This window comes from Talpa europaea (assembly GCF_964194135.1).
Source record: "Talpa europaea genome assembly, chromosome: 5".
NCBI classification, from domain to species: domain Eukaryota; kingdom Metazoa; phylum Chordata; class Mammalia; order Eulipotyphla; family Talpidae; genus Talpa; species Talpa europaea.
The window spans coordinates 21,484,228-21,504,630 of NC_140071.1; the positions used below are offsets into that span (position 1 = coordinate 21,484,228).

General features: G+C 36.3%; 1 protein-coding gene across 1 annotated transcript; it reads left to right on the forward strand.

The window, feature by feature from the left end:
* Positions 1-1,662: 1,662 nt before the first annotated feature.
* Positions 1,663-12,585, forward strand: FBXO4 (F-box protein 4; the record flags this gene model as incomplete). Its single annotated transcript, XM_084233068.1, has 7 exons — positions 1,663-1,851; positions 3,082-3,317; positions 5,415-5,635; positions 8,470-8,545; positions 8,652-8,827; positions 11,099-11,274; positions 12,496-12,585. The coding sequence occupies 7 exons, from the start codon at positions 1,663-1,665 to the stop codon at positions 12,583-12,585; spliced, it is 1,164 nt and encodes a 387-aa protein (XP_084089194.1).
* Positions 12,586-20,403: the final 7,818 nt, after the last annotated feature.

Here is a 20,403-nt window from a genome sequence, read left to right on the forward strand (position 1 = left end):
AACTTACAGGTTATTGAAGATTAAACGAGTTAATGTTCCAAGTGCTTATAGTTTACTACGTAGTACATGGTAAATGCCCAGCATAGTTTTATTGAAGTTGCTGACTTGTCTTCTATTCTGAAGGCAATAAAGGTAAATGGGGTTAATTTTTAATCGGTGGTTTGAGATATATGTGAGATTTTGACAACTGAGATGATGGACAGAATTGATTGAAATTTAGATTTTTTTATATCTTCACAAAAAGAATGAATAGTTGAATGTTCTAGATGTGGTAAGCAAATGCTAGAAGTGAGTTTATTATGTAGAAATCTATCTAACATTTTTTATGTCTGTTAAGGATGGAATTTTATACTTAATTATATATATTGATATTGCATGGTATAATAGGCAGTGCAGCCTTGACCTTTATGGAATTATATATATTGATATTGCATGGTATAATAGGCAGTGCAGCCTTGACCTTTATGGAATACTCATGGCGATTTTATCAATTTTTTGATATTTAACATAACAGAATGAAGTAAAGAACAGAGATCTAGTTTCAGAGCCGAGTGTTGTTTGGATTATATTAGGTAAAGTGATGTATTTGAAAATGGCTGATATATAGTACCAAGTAAGTATTTGTGTCCTTCCTATTTACAGACCATACCCAGTCCAGCGTAATATGGAGGAGTAATTCCACATTACTTTGGAATGTGGCCTATGGTATAGTTTCTTTTTTTTTTTTTAATTTTATTTATTTGTTTGTTTGTTTTGTTTATACATGCACTGGGCACAGTCAGAAGCACGGGAGGGTGGGAGAATTCACCAGCGCCAGAGCGGGGAGCAGAGCAAGCAGAAGGACCGAAGTACACTGCTGAGGGGAGCAGTGGGCGGCAGGAGAGGTCTGCGCGCCATGTGGGACCCTCCTCCGGTGGCCGGGGAGCAGCCGGGGATCGAACCAGCGCCGCAGAGGCCGCGGGCAGCTTCGCAACCCAGCGCTCAACCGCTGCGCCACCAGGGAGGCCCTGGTATAGTTTCTTAAAGCCCCTTTAAAGTAATGTAGACAAAACAGTGGGATGGACAACTATCTGGAGAAAAACTTCCTAGTAGAATTTTAACAATATGATATTTAGTTGGAGCTCAGGTTGAAATATTGCTGCACATTTATGATATACATACATTGAATGGTTTTTAAAATATAAATTATGTGGTGTATATAAGCTCATTTCGGTATAAGTTCCTTTATAATTGGGCTCCAGACGTTAAGTCTTTACCAACACCCAAGAAAATGGGAAGTCGGGGATTGAAAAAGACAACTAAAACACCCCTAGTCTGGCAGGGCCGAGAGGGAAGCCATTGGTTACTGAGCCCGGCTTAGTGGGAGGGTCCCCTGCTGAACGAGTAGGAGTCTCCCAGGCCAGCCCAAGGGGGTCCTTGATGAAGACGCGTCTTCGGAAGGACCCACTGATAAGGGGGCAAGAGACTTCCATCCTAGCAGTGGTTGAGGTCAGCCGGCCCAGGTTGTGGCCTGACGTAATCCGGGCAGTGGCTTGGCCTGCGCTCCCGCTGGGTTCGGAGCACGTCAGCCTGGGCCTCCTGCCAGCGGGGCCGGCCGGGGCAGGCCAGCCCGGGGTGGAGGCGCCGCGCAGCCCTGGCGAGTCGCTTGCGGCGCCCGCGGCCATGGCTGGAAGCGAGCCCCGCAGCGGAGGCAGCGCCCCGCGCTCGCACCAAAGCGACTGGGGCCGCCTGGAGGCGGCCATCCTCAGCGGCTGGAGGAGCTTCTGGCAGTCGGTGGGCAAAGAAAGGGCGGCGCCCCGGGCGGCCGGAGAGGAGGCGGACCAGGAGGCCCGCGACTTGACGCGGCTGCCGGTGAGTGGCGGCTGCCGGCCCGGGAGCTCCGAGGGGCCGGCCGGGGAGGCGCCGCGGGGCGCGGGCGGTGGTGGCGGGTTGGGGGCGTCCCACGCCCTGGCCCGTGGCTGGCCGGGGGCTGCGCCGTCTGCCGGGAGCAACTGTTAATCTGAAACGCCCTGGCGTTGACCCCTGGGCTTCAGAGGGGGTCGAAGGTCGCGGCGAGAGTCCGCGTAAAGGGGCGCCTGGAAACCAGCCAGGCCATCCCAGGTTTTCTACCCCCCAAACTGGCCTTGGGAGAAGGACACCCTGAATGGCAGGCCAAGGAAATCAGGAGACCCTGCCTCACTTTCTGGGTGGCGTGGGAAGGTATCCGGCGCCTGCACTCTTAGCATCATTTAGCCCAGACTCAAGAGATCAAAACACGTGGGCGGGGGACTCCGCCAAACACACTTTCCAAGGATATTGTGGCTGTGACCTTGCGGTATATTTTGCACAGTAATAAGGAAATGACACATTGTGCTCTCAATGAAAGTAAATGGCATCAAGTTACTACAGGGCACAAGTATTCCACGCATCATTCATTGCAAACCTTCAGGTAGATAGAGAAATAGAGAAACTCTTAGAAATTTTTAAAATTCTGTATCTTAACTGGACGGTTTGACAGCCCCTCTTCATCCACAAGTCCATCAGAAATTGAAAACTGCAGGCTTAGAATGCCTCCAGGGTTCTGCCCCTGAAAAGGTTCTTTGAACCTGTACATCGTAATCAGGAACCTGATTACAAAATAGATTAAATCATCTGATCTTATGCTAAAATCAGCTTGATAAAGGTTTACTTTGAAAAATAAAATATTTCCTCCAATAATTTATTCAAATAAATCATGTGTCAAAATATCCACCAGAAGTTAAAAGAACTGGATATTTGCTTGAAAATGGCCCAAACAATGGTTGGTTTTTCAGAAATGTTTCAGTGTGTCTAAATATTGTTATTTTCTCCTGATAGCAGGACAATAACATCAGAATGTGAGATTTAATTATTTAAAACACTGGCTTTGAGATCATCTTCATTCATCCAGCATAATAATTGCTTATAAATTTAGTAACTTATGATGGTTTAAGTATTAATAGACTGTTGGGTCTCTTATTAGGAAACCTTTCCTAATAGTGTGTTATTATATAATTTATCAAACAATTTTCCAAGATAAGTTGTTCACTGTTTTTTCCCATTTGCCACTTCCCTTGGTTTTAGATTGATGTACAGCTATACATTTTATCATTTCTTTCACCTCATGATCTGTGTCAATTGGGAAGTACGAGTCGCTATTGGAATGAAACTGTCCGAGATCCAATTCTGTGGAGATATTTTCTGTTGCGGGATCTTCCTTCTTGGTCCTCTGTTGACTGGAAGTCTCTTCCAGATCTAGAATTCTTAAAAAAACCTATATCTGAGGTCACAGATGGTACATTTTTTGACTACATGGCAGTGTAAGTATCTAGTTTTATAAACTAAAAAGTAGATAAGAAATTTGATTCCTTTGCATGTCAACAGTCTTGGCTGCTATTAATTTGTTTCATGAATTTTGGGTTTAAGTGTCCCTTTGTGAAAACTGGGGGTTGAGATTAAGAACTTTCCTTCATAGGAAAACTTTCGACTTTCATATTCTGTTACTTCCCTGTGGTACCTAACTAGAATGTTGAATTACTGAAGATAGTACATATGGCAAGAGTAAAATATGTCTTTAAAATTTTCATTCATTATTTTTAGAACACTTTTCATGTTGTTAAATAGTAAATATTTTTATATACTCAGAAAAAGAAAGCCCAAAGATCAGAGAGCAGTTCTTTGGCAGGATAGAAAACCATTTTCAAGGCCTTTGGAAGTAAGATTTTATTATCATCTGAAAGCATTGACATTTTTTAGTATCAAGTAGATAAGAGTTTGTATCAAGAGTTTAGTATCAAGTAGATAAAGTTTTTGAACAACTGTAGTGTATTGGATGATGTGAGGGATGTGTTGTGTATGTTTACTTATTTAATCTTCACCAATTAGAAGGTATTATCCTGTGTTAGGGATGTGGAGTTGAGGTTCAGAGTGGTAATAGATTTTCTCCTAAGGTCATATAGCTTTTAAGGGACTGTTCAGATTGGAAGTCCATCATGCGCCCTTAAAAACATATGATGTGTTTGGATCTGAATAAACTTGCCTTATTGAGAGCCCAAAATTTAAAGCACTGTAAGTAAAATTAAAAGAATATTTGAGCTTTGGTAAGAATTGTTTTTGTTATGCTAGATTTAATAGCTAAATAAGGGTTTTAAGTAGTTTCAGTTATCAGACTCTTCCTTATTCCAATATAGATGATATTGGATCAGGTCTTGTGCATGATACATTGTATATAATTTCAGCACTTGCCACTGTACTCTGACTTGCTGGGCATTACCTCTACAATGTTCCATAATTGACTTTAGCTTCAAGTGTATTTCATACTCTGGAACCTAATTTTCCCAGAAATAATAATAGCCATACCATTTGTGATTATATAACTTATTTCTAATCCTTATTGTCCTGTGGGTTGATATTTCTCAAAATATATGGATGGAAAAAAATGAAGTTTAAACTACAAGTGGCTTCTGTAAATGAGGTGGTTAGGCTTGGCCAAGTCTATCCAGCCTTAAAGTCAACTATTTCTTTAAGTACAAAGTTCCTAAATAAAGATGATTATCTTGTTAGGTTAGTGATTGTCATAACCAGCTTGGTTTAGTTAAGGAGCTTTAAGTTTTATTTTGATTGGGTAGCTCTAACATTTAATAATGTAGAATTGCTAGTTTAGAAATTTATAGCTATTAAACTGAGTAATTTCTTTCACATGATTCTTAGTTTTCCAGGTTATCTTTAAGACATTTGAGCCTTTTTGCTTATTTAATACTTACCAAATTGTTGTTACATTTGATGCTGATAATAGGAGTACTTATGAAATGAGCTATATTGGTGGCCTTGGTATATGTATTTTTTAACCTCTGGGGACATTTATGCTAACCATCTGTGTAGTTTATCTTTGGTGCTGAGTTTTTCAGTCTCAGCACTATTGGCATGAGGGGCTGTCCTGTGCATTGTAGAATGTTTAGCAGCATCACTGACCTCTAGCCACCAGAAGCCAATAGCACCACCCTCTGCCTATTAGCTATGATGACTGAAATGTCTCCAGACATTGCCAAATGTTCCTGAGTGGGCAAAATGTCCTCAGGTTGAGAATCACTGCTCTATTTAGTGAATTATAACCATTAAAACAAATGTTACACCAAGTGTTCCATTAGAGAAACTAAATGTCAGTAACCATTTCCTGGGGAAGATTTCCTCAGCCACTGGACCACTCTTACTCCCATAGTAAATTGTGCCTTTTCCTGATATGGTACTCGGCATGTATATATAACAGCGTCTGTCCTCCACTTCCCTCCATCGGGATTGGGACTATAATCATTGTATTCCTTGTGTCTAGCAAGCACCCAGTAAGGTTTATATTGTTGAATGAATTACAAACTGAGTATTTTCTGTGCTCATTTTCTAACTGTGACAATTTTATACAGCTATAAAATGTGCTGTCCACATACAAGAAAATCTTCGAAATCTAGCCGTCCTATGTATGGAGCTGTCACTTCATTTTTGCACTCACTGATCATTCAAAATGAACCACGATTTGCTATGTTTGGACCAGGTTTGGAAGAACTGAATACATCTTTGGTGTTGAGCTTGATGTCTTCTGAGGAACTTTCCCCAACAGCTGGTTTGCCTCATAGGCAGATTGATGGTAATTTTCATCGTGTTAATTTACAGCATATAATACTTCAAATATTTTGCATTTGGCACTAATGTTAAATAGAAAGTTAATTTTGTAATTAACTCTTTGGTTAATGAAATATAATAATTTGGTGAATGGGACCCCTTCAGGTCCCATTGGACTGAAAAAATTAAGTTGTTTTTTTATAAAAGGTAAGCTTTCTCTTAATTCCTCAAGTTTGTGTAATCAGAATATAAGGTTTGTGAAAGTAAATTATATATTGTCAAGATGTTGTATTTGTACAGTAGTTATTACATTTACCGTATTTTAAAAGAATGTTAACAGCAACAGCTATTGATTACGTGCTATGTGCAAAGTATTTTGATATATATTAAAATCTTAAAAATGAGATAAATGATCAATTTCCCCTCTCTATGAAAAGAAAAACAAAACAATAACCATTTAGTTAGCTGGGAAGCAGAATACATAATATATGTAAACGATGGTATAGTCTAGCTTATGCTTTACTCATGTATTGACAGCACATAGGAGATGCTAGAGATGCAGAGATTTAAAACAAACAACATCAAACGTCTGTCTGTCCTGAAGGTAATTGGTCTAAGTGTAGGCAGAAATAAAGTATACAAGTAATTAGAATATGGTGTAATTACCTCTTGGGTACAAAAGTCAGGGTCAAAGAAGTCTTCACATTGAACATGATCAGTCACTAATATGAGTAGTTAGGTGTAGGCCTTTAAAAAAAAGATCAGAGTAAATGCATTCTAAGCAGTAAGTACCTCATTTCTAAAAAGCACAAAGCTTTGGGTATGCCTGACACATTTGAGGTAACTCTGTGTCTAGAGTGGGGTTAGGAGATAACACTTGTAAGCCATGGTTAAGCATTTGGGAGCTAATAAAGACTTTTAAGCAGAAAAATGAGATGATGGAGGTTGCACTATAGAAAATCACTCTGGTTTCTGAGAGCAGACTTGATTAAAAGGGGCCATGAAGACTCAGAGACTCATTAAGAAATCGCTATAATATTGTGATAAAAGTATGAAGGATACAGAATTGACTATGTATTAGAAGTAATAAGGAAAACTCCAGGTTTCTGGTGTGATTTTCATATAGAATAATGGTGCCATTCACTAGAATATGGAAACAGGAAGAGGAAGTTAACCTTTTGAGGGGGATCTATATAGGGCGAAACATAGTTGCCTTTTAGAATTTGTTGACTTTGATAATTGGGAGAAATAAATGGAGATGCCTGGTATAAACATCCTTGACTTTGATAACTCTGGGATATGCAAGTCGAGATGCCTGTTTTACTTGAATGGAAGCTCTCCAGAGCAGGCATCTTGTCAACTTTATTCTTAGCTGTATTGGTGGTGCCAGGCACATAGTAGGCATTCAATATAATTTGATGAATGAACATAGGACTTTATGGATTAATTAGTGATCCAGATTTCAAGAGCATAATCTGGACTAGAAATCAAGATGTGGGAATCATACAATGTCAACATGGACTTGGACATTTCTGAGGATGGAAAGGAAGATGGTGAACCAGGTGCTAAAATCTTCAGTGAACGTTTGGAGGAAGGGATAATCAAAAAGAGGTTCATAAATGACAAGGTCAAGAAAGGGATGATAATACTACAGCTAAATGTTATTATGTGTCTGAAAGAGATGGAGTTTTTCAAGATGGTTGATGAGTAATGGCTAGGACATGGCATCAGGGAATAAAGAGAACATTCGCCCTGCCTCTTTATTCTATAAGGTGAGAGAATAAGTAACTTTGCTACTTGAGAGTCCACTGCAGCAGCAGCATCACTTTGAGGCAGGCCAGCTTCTGGTAAGGCCACGAGGTGGAAGCAATCTCTCTAGGTGCTATCGAAAGGATGAATAGTAGGGGACAAAAGTGGATGTAGGAGACTGGTGGTTAGAAGTGACTATAGAACCCTTGGTGAGAGATGACGATAATTTAGATTGAGGTGGAAATGAGGATAAATAGAAGTAGACACAGCAAGCATTTTGTGTAGCAAAAGGAAGTGGAGTTGTGGAGGAAGAAAAGGATCTCTCCAGGAGGCAAGGAGAGAATCAGCCTGAGTATTAACAGAACCAAAGGAAGGACAAAGCTAAGTAAAAAGAGATACAACAATGTTGAATTATTCAGATAATAAAGTAGTAAGAAGCTTAATATTTAACACTTGCTATTTGCTAGTCTAATATTAGGAGTTTTACATACATAATCCTTTAAATTAAATTGTTTAATCCTTACAGTACTCCCAAAGAAGTATGTATTATTATTATTGTATTTTGATGTCAGAATTGAAGCTAACTAAAATGTGACTGCATGACATTCAGATTTTCAGCCCAAATCACTTCCAAGTTTCAGCATCTGCCATATTTTCTGTTTTCTAAGGTACCATCAGTGACTCCCCATCAATTTAAAAACAATTTTTCAGAGGAGGGATAGGCCATTTCATTAATTGTATACATGGAGTAAGAGACTAATGAGAAACATAAAAATAAAAAATGAGTCTTTCTTTGTCTTGATAAATCTTAGTAGCCTTTATGAGCAGCTGCTACAGATATGATTATGATAAAACTCAAGATGATAGTGATGGTGATAATAAAAGGAATGTTATAGACACATCAGTTCTTAGTTCCTTATCCACATTTTTATTATCATGTTGCACACACCATCTTTTCTTTACCAGAAACATTTATTTTATTCCAAAGCTATATATCATGTATAGGGTTTCTTGTTTACTCTTTTTATTTATACTGGGTAATTTTTTCAATCTGATCTTTTGCAATTTTAATTAATGACTTTTTTTTATAACTGTAATTCTCTCTTTTAGGTATTGGATCAGGAGTCAGTTTTCAGTTGAGCAATCAACATAAATTCAACATCCTAATATTATATTCAACTACCAGGTAAGGCTACCAACTTGGTGGTCTATTTGCCACATCAGGACAGGAATATTTTAGGGGAATAGAGCCTGCTTAGTGTCAACTTATGTTTTATATTTATTTCTTACAGAAAGGAAAGAGATAGAGCAAGGGAGGAGCAAACAAGTACAGTTAACAAGATGTTTAGTCTACAGAATGAAGGGAATGGTCAACAAGGAAGCCGGTACAGTGTAATTCCACAAATTCAGAAGGTGTGTGAAGTTGTTGATGGGTTCATCTATGTTGCAAATGCTGAAGCTGAGAAAAGTAAGCATCATTTTCTTTTTAAAAAGCATTTTAAATAGTGCAGATCAAATAACACATTTTAAAATTTTTTACTGATTTTTAACAATATGTTTTTTCATTTTATTAACATGAAGTATGACCACTGCAGGTGATAGTGGGTCCTCAGACCTTGATGTGTATTAGGATTGCCTGGGGAACTTGTTTAAAAAAAACAGGTGCTGCTTCTACCCTGGTGGATTATGACTCGTAGATTTGGGTTACTTGGACAATAAACACCAGTGGAAATCTGATGCATACTAGTTTGTACATAACTACACACTACTTTTTTTGTTATATACGCCTGCAGTTTTTGTTATTGATGTTTTGTCTGCTTCGTGTCCTATTCAAATAATTTATATAGATAACTGAAAATTTTTGTGTGGGGGGTGGGGTATTTACTTGAAGTTCATTAGTTAAGAACACTTCATATATTCTTGAATAGTTCCCATAGTTCCCAATAGGTCATAATGCTATCTAGGCATCAAATCAGAGTATTATTGGACCACAATCCAGTATTGTAATTGATTCCTTGAGTCCTTTGTGAACACAGTTGAGCATAAATATATAACACATTTATTATATATGTATGTATTGTTTTTTTTTTAAAGATTTATTCATTTATGCATACAAGAACTGGGGTACAGGCCAGAGGTATGGAAGGGTGAGAGGATTCACCAGAGACAGAGTGGGGAACAGAACAGGCAGACCGACTGAAATACACTGCCTAGGGGAGCAGCGGGTGAGGCAGGAGAGGTCTCCTGGGCCATCTGGGCAGCTCCCTGACCTGGGATGGAACTCGTGCTGCAGTGCCTGCGGACAGCTTCATAGGTTGTGTCTTAACCCCTGCGCCACCAGGGAGGTCCTATATATATTGTTTTTATATTATATGTGTATACATGCATATGTGTTCTTAGTATGTCTAATACACTGTTTTGAATTTCCATTGAATTTATTTCCCCTATGAACTGTTAGGCATGGAAGCAATTATACTTTAAAGATATGAGGAAATTATTCATAGGAAATGTAAATTACTCTCTGTTATTATGGGACCCCTACAAAACTTAACTTTTAACTTAAAAGCAAAGTTAAAAGATCAGCTTATTTATTCTACAAATAGTTCTTACTAAGGCTAGGCACTGTGTAGGTCCTGGGAATACAAATGGGAACTAAGACATAGTGCCTTCTTTTATCTAGTTTCCAGTCCACGTTCTACCCTGTAGCCCCTTATAAAACAAGTGAACAAAAAATTTTAAGGCATGGTGGCACAAGGGGTTAAGCACCGCACTACGAAGCAATCCGCAGCCTCTGCAGCACGAGTTTGATCCCCAGCTGGCCAGGGAGCAAACCACATGGCAGGGCAAACCTCTCCTGTCTCACCTGCTGCTCCCCTCAGCAGGGTATTTCACTTAGTCTGCATGTTCTTTTCCCCACTCTGTCTCTGGTGAGTCCTCTCACCCCCTGCATCTCTGGCCTATACCCCAGTTCTTGTATGCATATAAATAAATCTTTAAAAAAATTGTTTTAAGGAAGAAAGACAGTCTGCACTTATTCAAGTAGCTCTTTCCCACTAGCCTCTTCTTAGGTGATCATATGAAAGATTCTTGTGTGCCTTCCTTGGTGGCGTAGGCACGCTTGTGATGATCTGCCTGCCTTTGATCGCCTTTTTGCATATGAAACTGAAATTGTCTGCCACTTGAGGTGGCGTAGGAAATTGCTCTTCCTCCTTGGTCCAGGCAGAGGCCAACCACTGCTGGAGACGGAAGCTAGTCTTTCTGTCCCCGCACTCAAAAGGGATTATACAAGACTATGAGTCATCAGGGTGTCATTTCAGAATTCTTGTCCACCACAAAATGTCAGTGATTTACACACACCAGTGAAAAGCAGAGATTGTCAGTTTTTATAAAAAAAGTTAGTCCCAATTATATTTTTAAGTCTCTGAAATTAAGGGTGGTGATAGCTATAGAATTTTTGAGCAAAAAATGTGGTATATCAAAGCATTTTTGCTTTAAAATTATAGCAAAATCTGAATGGTACTACATCCTCCCCACCCCCCAATTTCATCTAAATCCCTATCCTCATAAGACTACTTAATTTTTTATAATAAGTCAGTAAATGAACACAGCAGTGTAGGCAGTTTATGTTTGGATCCTGGTAATTTTTTAGTTTTCTTGTTTTGATATATAAAATTTTAATTTTATTATTTGAAAAGTCATTACTAATAATGCAAATTAAGGATTTGAATATATTCCTTAGGTCATGAATGGCAAGATGAACTTTCTCGTATTATGGCCATGACAGATCCAGCTTTTGGATCTTCAGGAAGACCAATGCTTGTTTTATCTTGTATTTCTCAAGCAAATGTAAAAAGAATGCCCTGTTTTTATTTGGCCCATGAGCTGCATCTGAATTATCTAAGCCACCCATGGATGGTAAGGTTCTGTCTTCTCTATGAGATAAATCTTATTTTTCACTCTATTTTCTATTTGATTTCATTCTTTCCTACTCATTCTCTTTAATGAACTAATATTCTAAAGTTAGTTTTAATAGCTCAGTTCGTGGGAGATATTTGGTGTTAATAAGTCTTAGCCTATCAGTTGCTCCCTTGCCTCTCCTGTCATGCATACAGTGAGAGAATAGAAATTGAGAATTATTTTTTTGTCTTTATAAATACTATCATGGTTTTTATTTTATTTTATTAAAGAAAAGATTATTTCTTTCTTTTTTTTAAAAAAGATTTATTTATTTATTTATACAAGCACTGGGTACAGTCAGAAGCACAGGAGGGTGAGAGAATTCACCAGAGCCAGAGCGGGGAACAGAACAGGCAGACTGACCAAACACACTGCTGGGGGGAGCAGCGGGCGGCAGGAGAGGTTTGCCGCGCCCTGTGGGACCCTCGCCAGTGGCCGGGGATCCAACTGGCGCTGCAGAGGCTGCAGGCAGCTTCGCAGCCTAGCGCTCAACCGCTGCGCCACCAGGGGAGGCCCATATCATGGTTTTTAAATCATTAATACATTATGCTTTAAATGCCATCAAAAATATAGATTTCATCTTACTACAGTTTATTGCTTTTCAAATTTCATTTTATTCATGGAATCCTTTCTTCAGTGAAATGCTATGTGAAAATAGGTAAAGAAACATTAAAATTGAAAATGCTTTTGCTGAAAAATTAGATTTTCTTTCTTCCTAAACCCCTATCCCTTCCATGAAGCCCTGGAGATTCTTTGGAACACATTTTGCAAGCTACTTAGAGAGGTGAGATTGAGAAGTGGCAGTGGGTCCTAACGACCCATTTGGCAACAAGATGTCAAACTAGCTGGCTGTCTGGGTTCATTCAAAATGTTTTAGTTTTCAAAGTGGATTTGGAGAATTTTTTTTTTTCCCTAATACATACAAACAAATCATGGAACTGGTCGTTCTTTCCATTCCCAAAGCTGAGTTACAAAATAAATAATAATCCTATTATTTGTAATAATTATGAGGGATCAGAGAAGACCATACTTTATCTCAGCTCTCTGAAGACAAAATTTGAATGACTTATTTCAAGTTTTCAAGTTCTTTTTTTGTAGCATCTAGAAAAATGTCCCTTGTAATCACAAAATTTTGGGCTCAGTTTTTACTGGCAATTGTCTCTCTTTATCTGCTCATAGGTCCAGGATACCGAGGCTGAAAGTCTAACTGGCTTTTTGAATGGCATTCAGTGGATTCTTGAAGAAGTAGACTCTAAGCATGCAAAATGATCATCCTCTCAGACCCTGGGAACTAAAACCATCTGAACTTGTCACTAAGGTGTTGATGTGGGCATTTGCATTATTAGCTCATTTTGTCCTGCCTTTGGCAGGTAGGTTTTATACTGGACAGCTGTAGCTACAGTGCTTTTTGAAATACAATTCTTACTTTTTACCTTAAATCAGTTACAAGAAAAAAGCTAAATGCTAGCCAGCATTTATCCCTAAAATGAATCTCTTAAGATTTTTTGATAACTTTTACATTTTCTGTCTTTTCAAAAATATTAAATTCTGGATAAAACAAGTTTGTGCCTCTTTTATTCCCCTCTCTCTCTCTCTCTCTCTCTCTCTCTCTCTCTCTCTCTCTATATATATATATATATATATATATATATATATGTTTGGTTTTTTTTTTTTTGTTTTTTTTTTTCCAGCTCAAAGATTGGCTTAATGGGGAATAGCACATTTGTTAAGCTTTCTACAGGGTCTTTTCAAGAGGCCTTAATTAGTTATCAGAACTTTTTATTTAATAATTATCCTGCTCAAAGTGTATTGCATTTAAGCAGGAATTGCATTTGATATTGTAGCCATGCAATTTCTGTTTTCTGAAACAGTAAAAATTAATAACATTTAATACTTTTTCAATGAGAATAGCTTTTCTTGGAAGTTCTTGCTATTTTCAAATAAGTTTGAAACCTCATAAGGTGCTGAAGTCAAATTCTATTCCATCTCATGAGAAGACATTGCAGAGACTCACAGGATCATATGACGACCTCCTCCTCACAAATTGCTTATGTTATAGAGGACACGTTACCGCCCTCCGATCTCATTGGAATGAAGGAAATTTCAGATAATTATAACAAGAGCATAGCACTCTCAGGGTTGTTGGTTCTCAAGGTAAAGCCTCCTCCCATGAAGTGTTGCTGTTCCAAAGAAGGGAGTCCCCCACATCTCAGGAAGACTCATCCAGAACTTAACTTCAGCAACATGTAGTTGGGGACAAGGATAAACAATGCTAACATCTTGCTCCATAGAGGAAGTTCCTCTGACTTAAAGAGGAAGTTCAATTTCTTTGGAGTTTCCTTCTTGCTGAGCTGGAGGAAGGAAGGAGGGAGTGGGTCTTGGTTCAAATCTCACTGACTCTTGCTGTTCTTACTGAGTTTTAGTAGATTTTTCTAAGTATTTATTCATTTGCTATAATGCCACTTACAGGCACGAAATTATTTTCAAAATCATTTTCTTTAGTTTCCCCCAGGAATCATTCCATGGAATTCTTGATGTTGTTAAACCTGAGTGAACCCCTCTTTTCCTTTCAATATGTATAGTTTTGTCACCTCATTCATTCTTCGTAATTCATATTTTTCTTGATCAGTCTGACTAGATTTTTATTCTAAGAGAACTAGCTTTTTGTTTCATTGATTTATTATATTGCTTTTCAATTTTCTACTTTGTTGATTTATGTGCTAATCTTTGTTTTTCTGCCTTTTTCAACTTTAATTTTCTTTGTAATGAATTTAAGTCACTGATTCTAATTCTATTTTTTTAAATGAACATTTAAAGCTCTATATTTTCCCCTAAGTTGCACCTACACTCACACATTTTTATATATGTTGATATTATTTATATATTTTATATTAATATAAATATTTTATGAAAACTTATGATTATATTTTTCAACCCAATAATTTAGTATTATGGTTTTAGTATTGTTTAACCTCTATTTCTGAGATACTTTGTTATTGAAATTGAATTCAGTTCTCTGTCAGCATACTTTATAAAATTTCATTTTTTTTAATTTATTAAGACTTGCCTTAATGGTCAACTTATGGTCTATTCTGGTGAATATACCACATGCATTGGAAAAGTTTTTATATTTTGTTGTTAGGTGGACTATTTTATAACTAGCTATTAGATGAAGGTATTTGATAATGTTTGGATATTGCATATGAATATGTTGATTTTTATATAGCTGTTTTTTCAGTTTCTAATAAACATCTTGAATTATGATTATAAAGTTGCCTAGTTTTCCTTCTTAATTTTGTCAGTTTTTGCTTCATGTATTTTATTTTATTTCTTTTTATTTTATTTTTAGATTTATTTATTTGTTTGTTTATTTATACAAGCACTGGGTACAGTCAGAAGCGCAGGAGGGTGAGAGAATTCACCAGAGCCAGAGCGGGGAGCAGAACAGGCAGAAGGACCGAAGTACACTGCTGAGGGGAGCAGTGGGCAGCAGGAGAGGTCTGCGGCCATGTGGGACCCTCACCCGACGGTTGGGGATCGAACCGGTGCTGCAGAGGCTGTGGGCAGCTTCACAACCCAGCGCTCAACTGCTGCACCACCGGGGAGGCCCCTGCTTCATGTATTTTAATGATGACTTTAGATACACGCTTTTATTTTCCCGATGAATGGGCTTACCATTGTGAAATATCCCTTTTTGCTGGGAACACTTCCTGTCTTGAAATTGATTCTGCTATTAATATAACCATTTTAGCTTTTTAAAACATACTGTTTCCCTGGTATATGTCTTTTCATCAATTTACATTCAACCCAAAGTGAGTCACTTGTAGATAGAATATTATAGATATTTCCTTTTCTTTTTCTATTCTATAAATACTTACTTTTTGATTAGAATGTTTAGATCATTTACATTTGATGTGATTATTGATATAATTGGTTCAGATCTACCATTTTATTTGTTTATTTTTTATTATCCCATTTCCAGCATTCTGTTCTTTGGATTATCTTAACATTTTAGTTGATTTAAAATTTTCTATTAGCTTTTTAATATATCTGCAATTTTTAGAGGTTGCTCTCCTGATTACAACATACACTTTATAGTTAATATTTTAATAATTTATGTAATATAAAAAATATTGTGCCTGCATAGGTGTTATTATTCTCACTACTACTTTTGCCAAATGTATGAGCTACCCGTACATATATGTTAGACATTCCAAAAGGCAGTGTTCAAGTTTTTGTTGAAAATCATGTATTTTAATGGGGAATTAGAAGAACATTTTATTTGTTAAAGACATATAATACCAGGTTGACTATTTTATTCTTTCAGTCCTTTCTAGGTGCTCTTTTGTCCTTAGCTAAGTTGTTAAATACATGAACTGAAACCAGATTGGTCTGTTTCAAATCTTAACTTTATTGATATGTAATCTTAGGGGCTAGTTTCTTATATTTTGGGTGCATGAGTTTCCCTATTTGTAAAATGAAGGTAAGAATATCTACACCAGAGGGTTCTTTACAGGCTTGAGTACATTAATTTTCAAAAAAGAGACTGGTACAAAAAGGTTCTCAAAATTAGGAGCTTGTTCAATAAGTAACTTCTGATGCACAGGACAATATCTTTACAAGAATGAGTTTTTATTTTCAGTCTTACAAGAAAAACAATGTAAAAGCCCCATTTTCCTAAAAAGGCATATAAAAACCTATCAGTAGATAGAGCTGGTAAAAAAATTCAGAGGGCTGTAAGACTGGGTTTTCACCAAATAAGTAGAAATTTCAGTTAAAATAGACATTTAGCAAAGGAATTTTTAATGTGTTTACCATGAATATTAACATCATTTTACATTATTGTACATTGACGGTCATTGATTTTCTACCATTTTACTGCTTTCAAAAGTGATAGGGAAGACAATTTTTCTCATTTAATGCATTTATCAAAATCAATACCATAATTCTATTTCTGAAATACTTTTAATAGAAAAAATAAAATATATTTGTTAATAATTATTTAGTTCCTATTTGTCCCTAGGAACTATATATCAGTGATAACATAAAAACAAGATTTTTTACTTGTTTTACATTGTCTTGATTTGATAAAAAATACAATCTTCGTTCTTTGTCAAATAATGCTATAACAACCCTAAGGCTGTTTGTAAATCCTGAAAAATATAACAGTACTATCCCTAGATTTCCAGAAGGTGGTACTATTGCTGCATACAGAAAAATAGAATTTGTGACCAAAGAAATAGCTATTTTAATTTAACTTTTATAATTTGGATTATATCGGATTTTTAAAACTGTATTCTAAAATACAGTCATTTCCTTGATAACTGAGTCAACATAACCTTAGTCCTTAGTGGGTTATATACAGTAAAGCAGGTTACCAGTGGCCTTCTCAGAACCTTTAATATACTCACATAAAATGTAAATCAAAGGGGTACATTCATTTTGGGATATTTCTCATACTTATTTCACTTATTTTATACTTAATCTCTTTCACAGAACATGCATGAGAATATACATATACAGACACATACAATATACATTACTATGTATACTTGTGCAATACAATAAGGAAAAAGTAATTTTAGAGGAATTCAAACTCAGCAAAGTATTATTAAAGATTTTTTCAGCACATACCACAGAATGGGAGAAAATTTTTGCAAATGATATCTGTAAGGGAGGGAGTTGCATCTAGAATCTATAAAGAATGATTCAAAATCAATAATGTAAAGACAACCCAATTAAAAATGAATTAAGGATCTGAACAGATATTTCTTCAAAGACGATATACAAAAGGCCAATAAATACAGGAAAAGTTACTTAACATCATTAGTCATCAAAAAAATGCAAATCAAAATCACAATGAACAATCATTTCATACTCAGATAACTATAATCTTTTAGACAGATAATAACAAGTGTTAGGGAATATGAAGAGTTAGAAACCAACATACACTGATGATCAGAATTTAAATGACGCATTTTGTAAAACAGTTTGGCAGTTTCTCAAAATGTTAAATACAGTCTTGCCACATGACCCAACAATTCCACTTCTAGATATATACCTAATAGAAAAGAAAGCTGGTATATAAATGTTAATAGCAACTCTATTCATAATAGCCAGAAAGTGGGAACAACTCAAAATATTCATCACCTGATGCTGGATAAGTAAAATAATGTGTATTCATACAATGGAGTATTATTGGTGGAAAAAAATCCACAAGCTATGATATGGATGAACCTTTGAAAACATTATGCTAACTGCAAAAAGTCCCTCACAAAAGACCACAGACGATTCCATGAACATAAACTATCCAGAACACACAAGTTATAAAGACAGAAAGTAGATTACTGGTTGTCAAGGGATACAGTGATGCCCTTGTTGATGGTCAAATCACTGAAATGTTTCATGTGCACTTGACAAGATGATATGGTCTTCCTGACAGGTGTCAGTAAGATCTACCTTATTGATTCTATTTAGATTTTATGTTTTTTTACTTTTTTTTTTGTTCTTTGGATCTGTTCTTGAGAGTAAAGTACTGAGTTTCCCTGATCACTGTATTTGTCTATTTCTCCTTGTGTTTTCTGAAGTTTGTGTTATTAAGGAGGTTACTTTGTTATAAGGTGAACATATATTGATAGCCATTTCTTCACTGTAAACTGAATCCTCACCATTATGAAGCAAACTCTTCATCTCATTTAGTATTTTTATTTATTTATTTATTTATTTATTTATTTATTTATGTTTTTATATATACAGAGGCATGTTTTATTTGTTTGTTTGTTTGTTTTGTTTATACATGCACTGGGTACAGTCAGAAGTGCGGGAGGGTGAGAGAATTAACCAGAGCCAGAGCGGGGAGCAGAGCAGGCAGAAGGACCAAAGTACACTGCTGAGGGGAGCAGCGGGCGGCAGGAGAGGTCTGAGCGCCATGTGGGACCCTCCTCTTGTGGCCTGGGAGCAGCCGGGGATTGAACCGGCGCCGCAGAGGCTGCGGGCAGCTTCACAACCCAGTGCTCAACCACTGCGCCACCAGGGAGGCCCTCATTTAGTATTTTTAAAGATGCCCTTATGGAATGTTATGATTGTACACCCTAATTTTTTACTGAACTGCATTTACCCGGTATAGCATTTCTGAACTACTCTTTTAATGGTTCTGTTATAAAGCAGTTGGATTTTGCTACATGAGCTAATCTGAAACTTTTTTATTTACTAGGTCAATTTAGGTCCATTTTTGTTTGCTGATATGGTTAATACCTATTATTTTAAGTAATATTTACTGTACTATATATCTCATTTCTTTGTATTGTCTATATATTTTCTGTTATTTATGTTAATTTTTATATGCTATATATAAAATATTAATTTTTTATGTTCTCTGTATTTATGTTTTTGTTCTTACAGTTATCTTCGTACTTATTTAGGTTCTTTGTTTTCCTGTTTATCACTTTCTTGTAGATCTTTTTCTGTTTTATTTCTTTATTTAATTTAATTTTGTCTGTTTTAATATTTGTCATTATATTCTCAGTCTAAGCTGTTCTCCCTTGGATAGCTTCTAATTTAATTTTGATTTCTGAGATGAATTTTTATTTTTAATTTTTTCTGAGTTTAGTCAATTCTCATTTCCCATCTTTTTATTCATCTCTAATTTGAAGTTTTAAATATATTCTTTGAGATTTTTCTTCACACCTGTAGATATTCAAGGATATTTAATTTAGATTGGCATTATTTGTAAGTTTATGGCTATGTTTATAGTTGTTTGGGAACTAGCTGTCATCATATATAATGTTTTGCTTTAATTTTCTATTATGATATCTATTGTGTGGATATTGTCTTCTATTTTCTGCTCATTTTGGGATCTATGTTCTGCTCATTTTTTCCTAATAAGGTATATATTTAAAAACAGTCCTCTGATATTAAATACTGCAAACATACTATTTATATAACATATAATACTGTTTTCCTTGGTACATGCTTTAGCTTAAAAACACTTTCCAGCTTTTCACTTCCACTTTGGAACGACTGATATTTTCCTGCGGCAGCAATAACAGTTGTACATAGAAAAGAATGAGCTTGGTGGTTTACCAGATTTCTTAGCTCAAGCCTACTCTCGATGGTATGATGAAACACAAGTTATTTGATCCGTGCCAACATTCCTTGTTTATATTTCAATTTTCTTTGTTCTGTATAATCTTTAATTTCTACCACTTATTTTCTTCTTAACCTCTGGCCCCCAAATCCAAAGCAATTCTTCCCCTTCAAAACCACTTTCCCTTCCAAGTCTGATTGGTTGCACTTTCAAGGCCTGCCCTTTCAATTCTCCATAACCAGCACTCTGAAAATACATATACAAAATTTATTCTTAGCATTTCTCTTCTCAAAGTGAGCCGATCTTTTGGAAGAGACTACCTTTATTCCACCACCTCATGTCCCCACAAGAAGGCGCTCCAGAGTTGGCTCTGTTGGTTTTCTGAATATTTATTCGTCAAGTTACATGTAAATTCAAGTTATTAAATTTTGGTAATGTTGTAGGTATAGGATATTGGTGGTTTTATTCATTCTCTCTTTGCTCTGCATGGTATTCAGAACATGTATGAAGAATCTAATTTAGATGGCACCATTATTTTATGGGATTACAAAATGGGATTACTTTATTTTAGAATATAATTGTTAAGCAAATCTCTTTTTGAATTGCAAGTTCCTTATAATTTCTACATATCAGTTCCAGTTATATCTTCTGAGACAGCATAGGGTAAATACAATCTCTCTCCTATTTTCTAGCAAAAACTGTTTCCCAGTCCATGAAATCTTCTCTCTGGAATGAACATCTGTCAATCCTTTAGTCATTATTCAAATGGTGGAGGTTCAAGCTACTCCTTCCATCTGATCACTCCTTTATCAAAAATGCTAACTTCTCAGGTTCATATTTTTTCTCTACTGAATTTGTCAGCATTACTTGAGGACATAATTACCACTGGAAGGAGCTAGCAACAACAATTCAAGAGTTCACATTTAGAACAATTATTTTCCTTTGTCCAAATAAGATAATTTAGGAAAGAAATAAAGGAAAATTGAAAATGGGAACAAAAC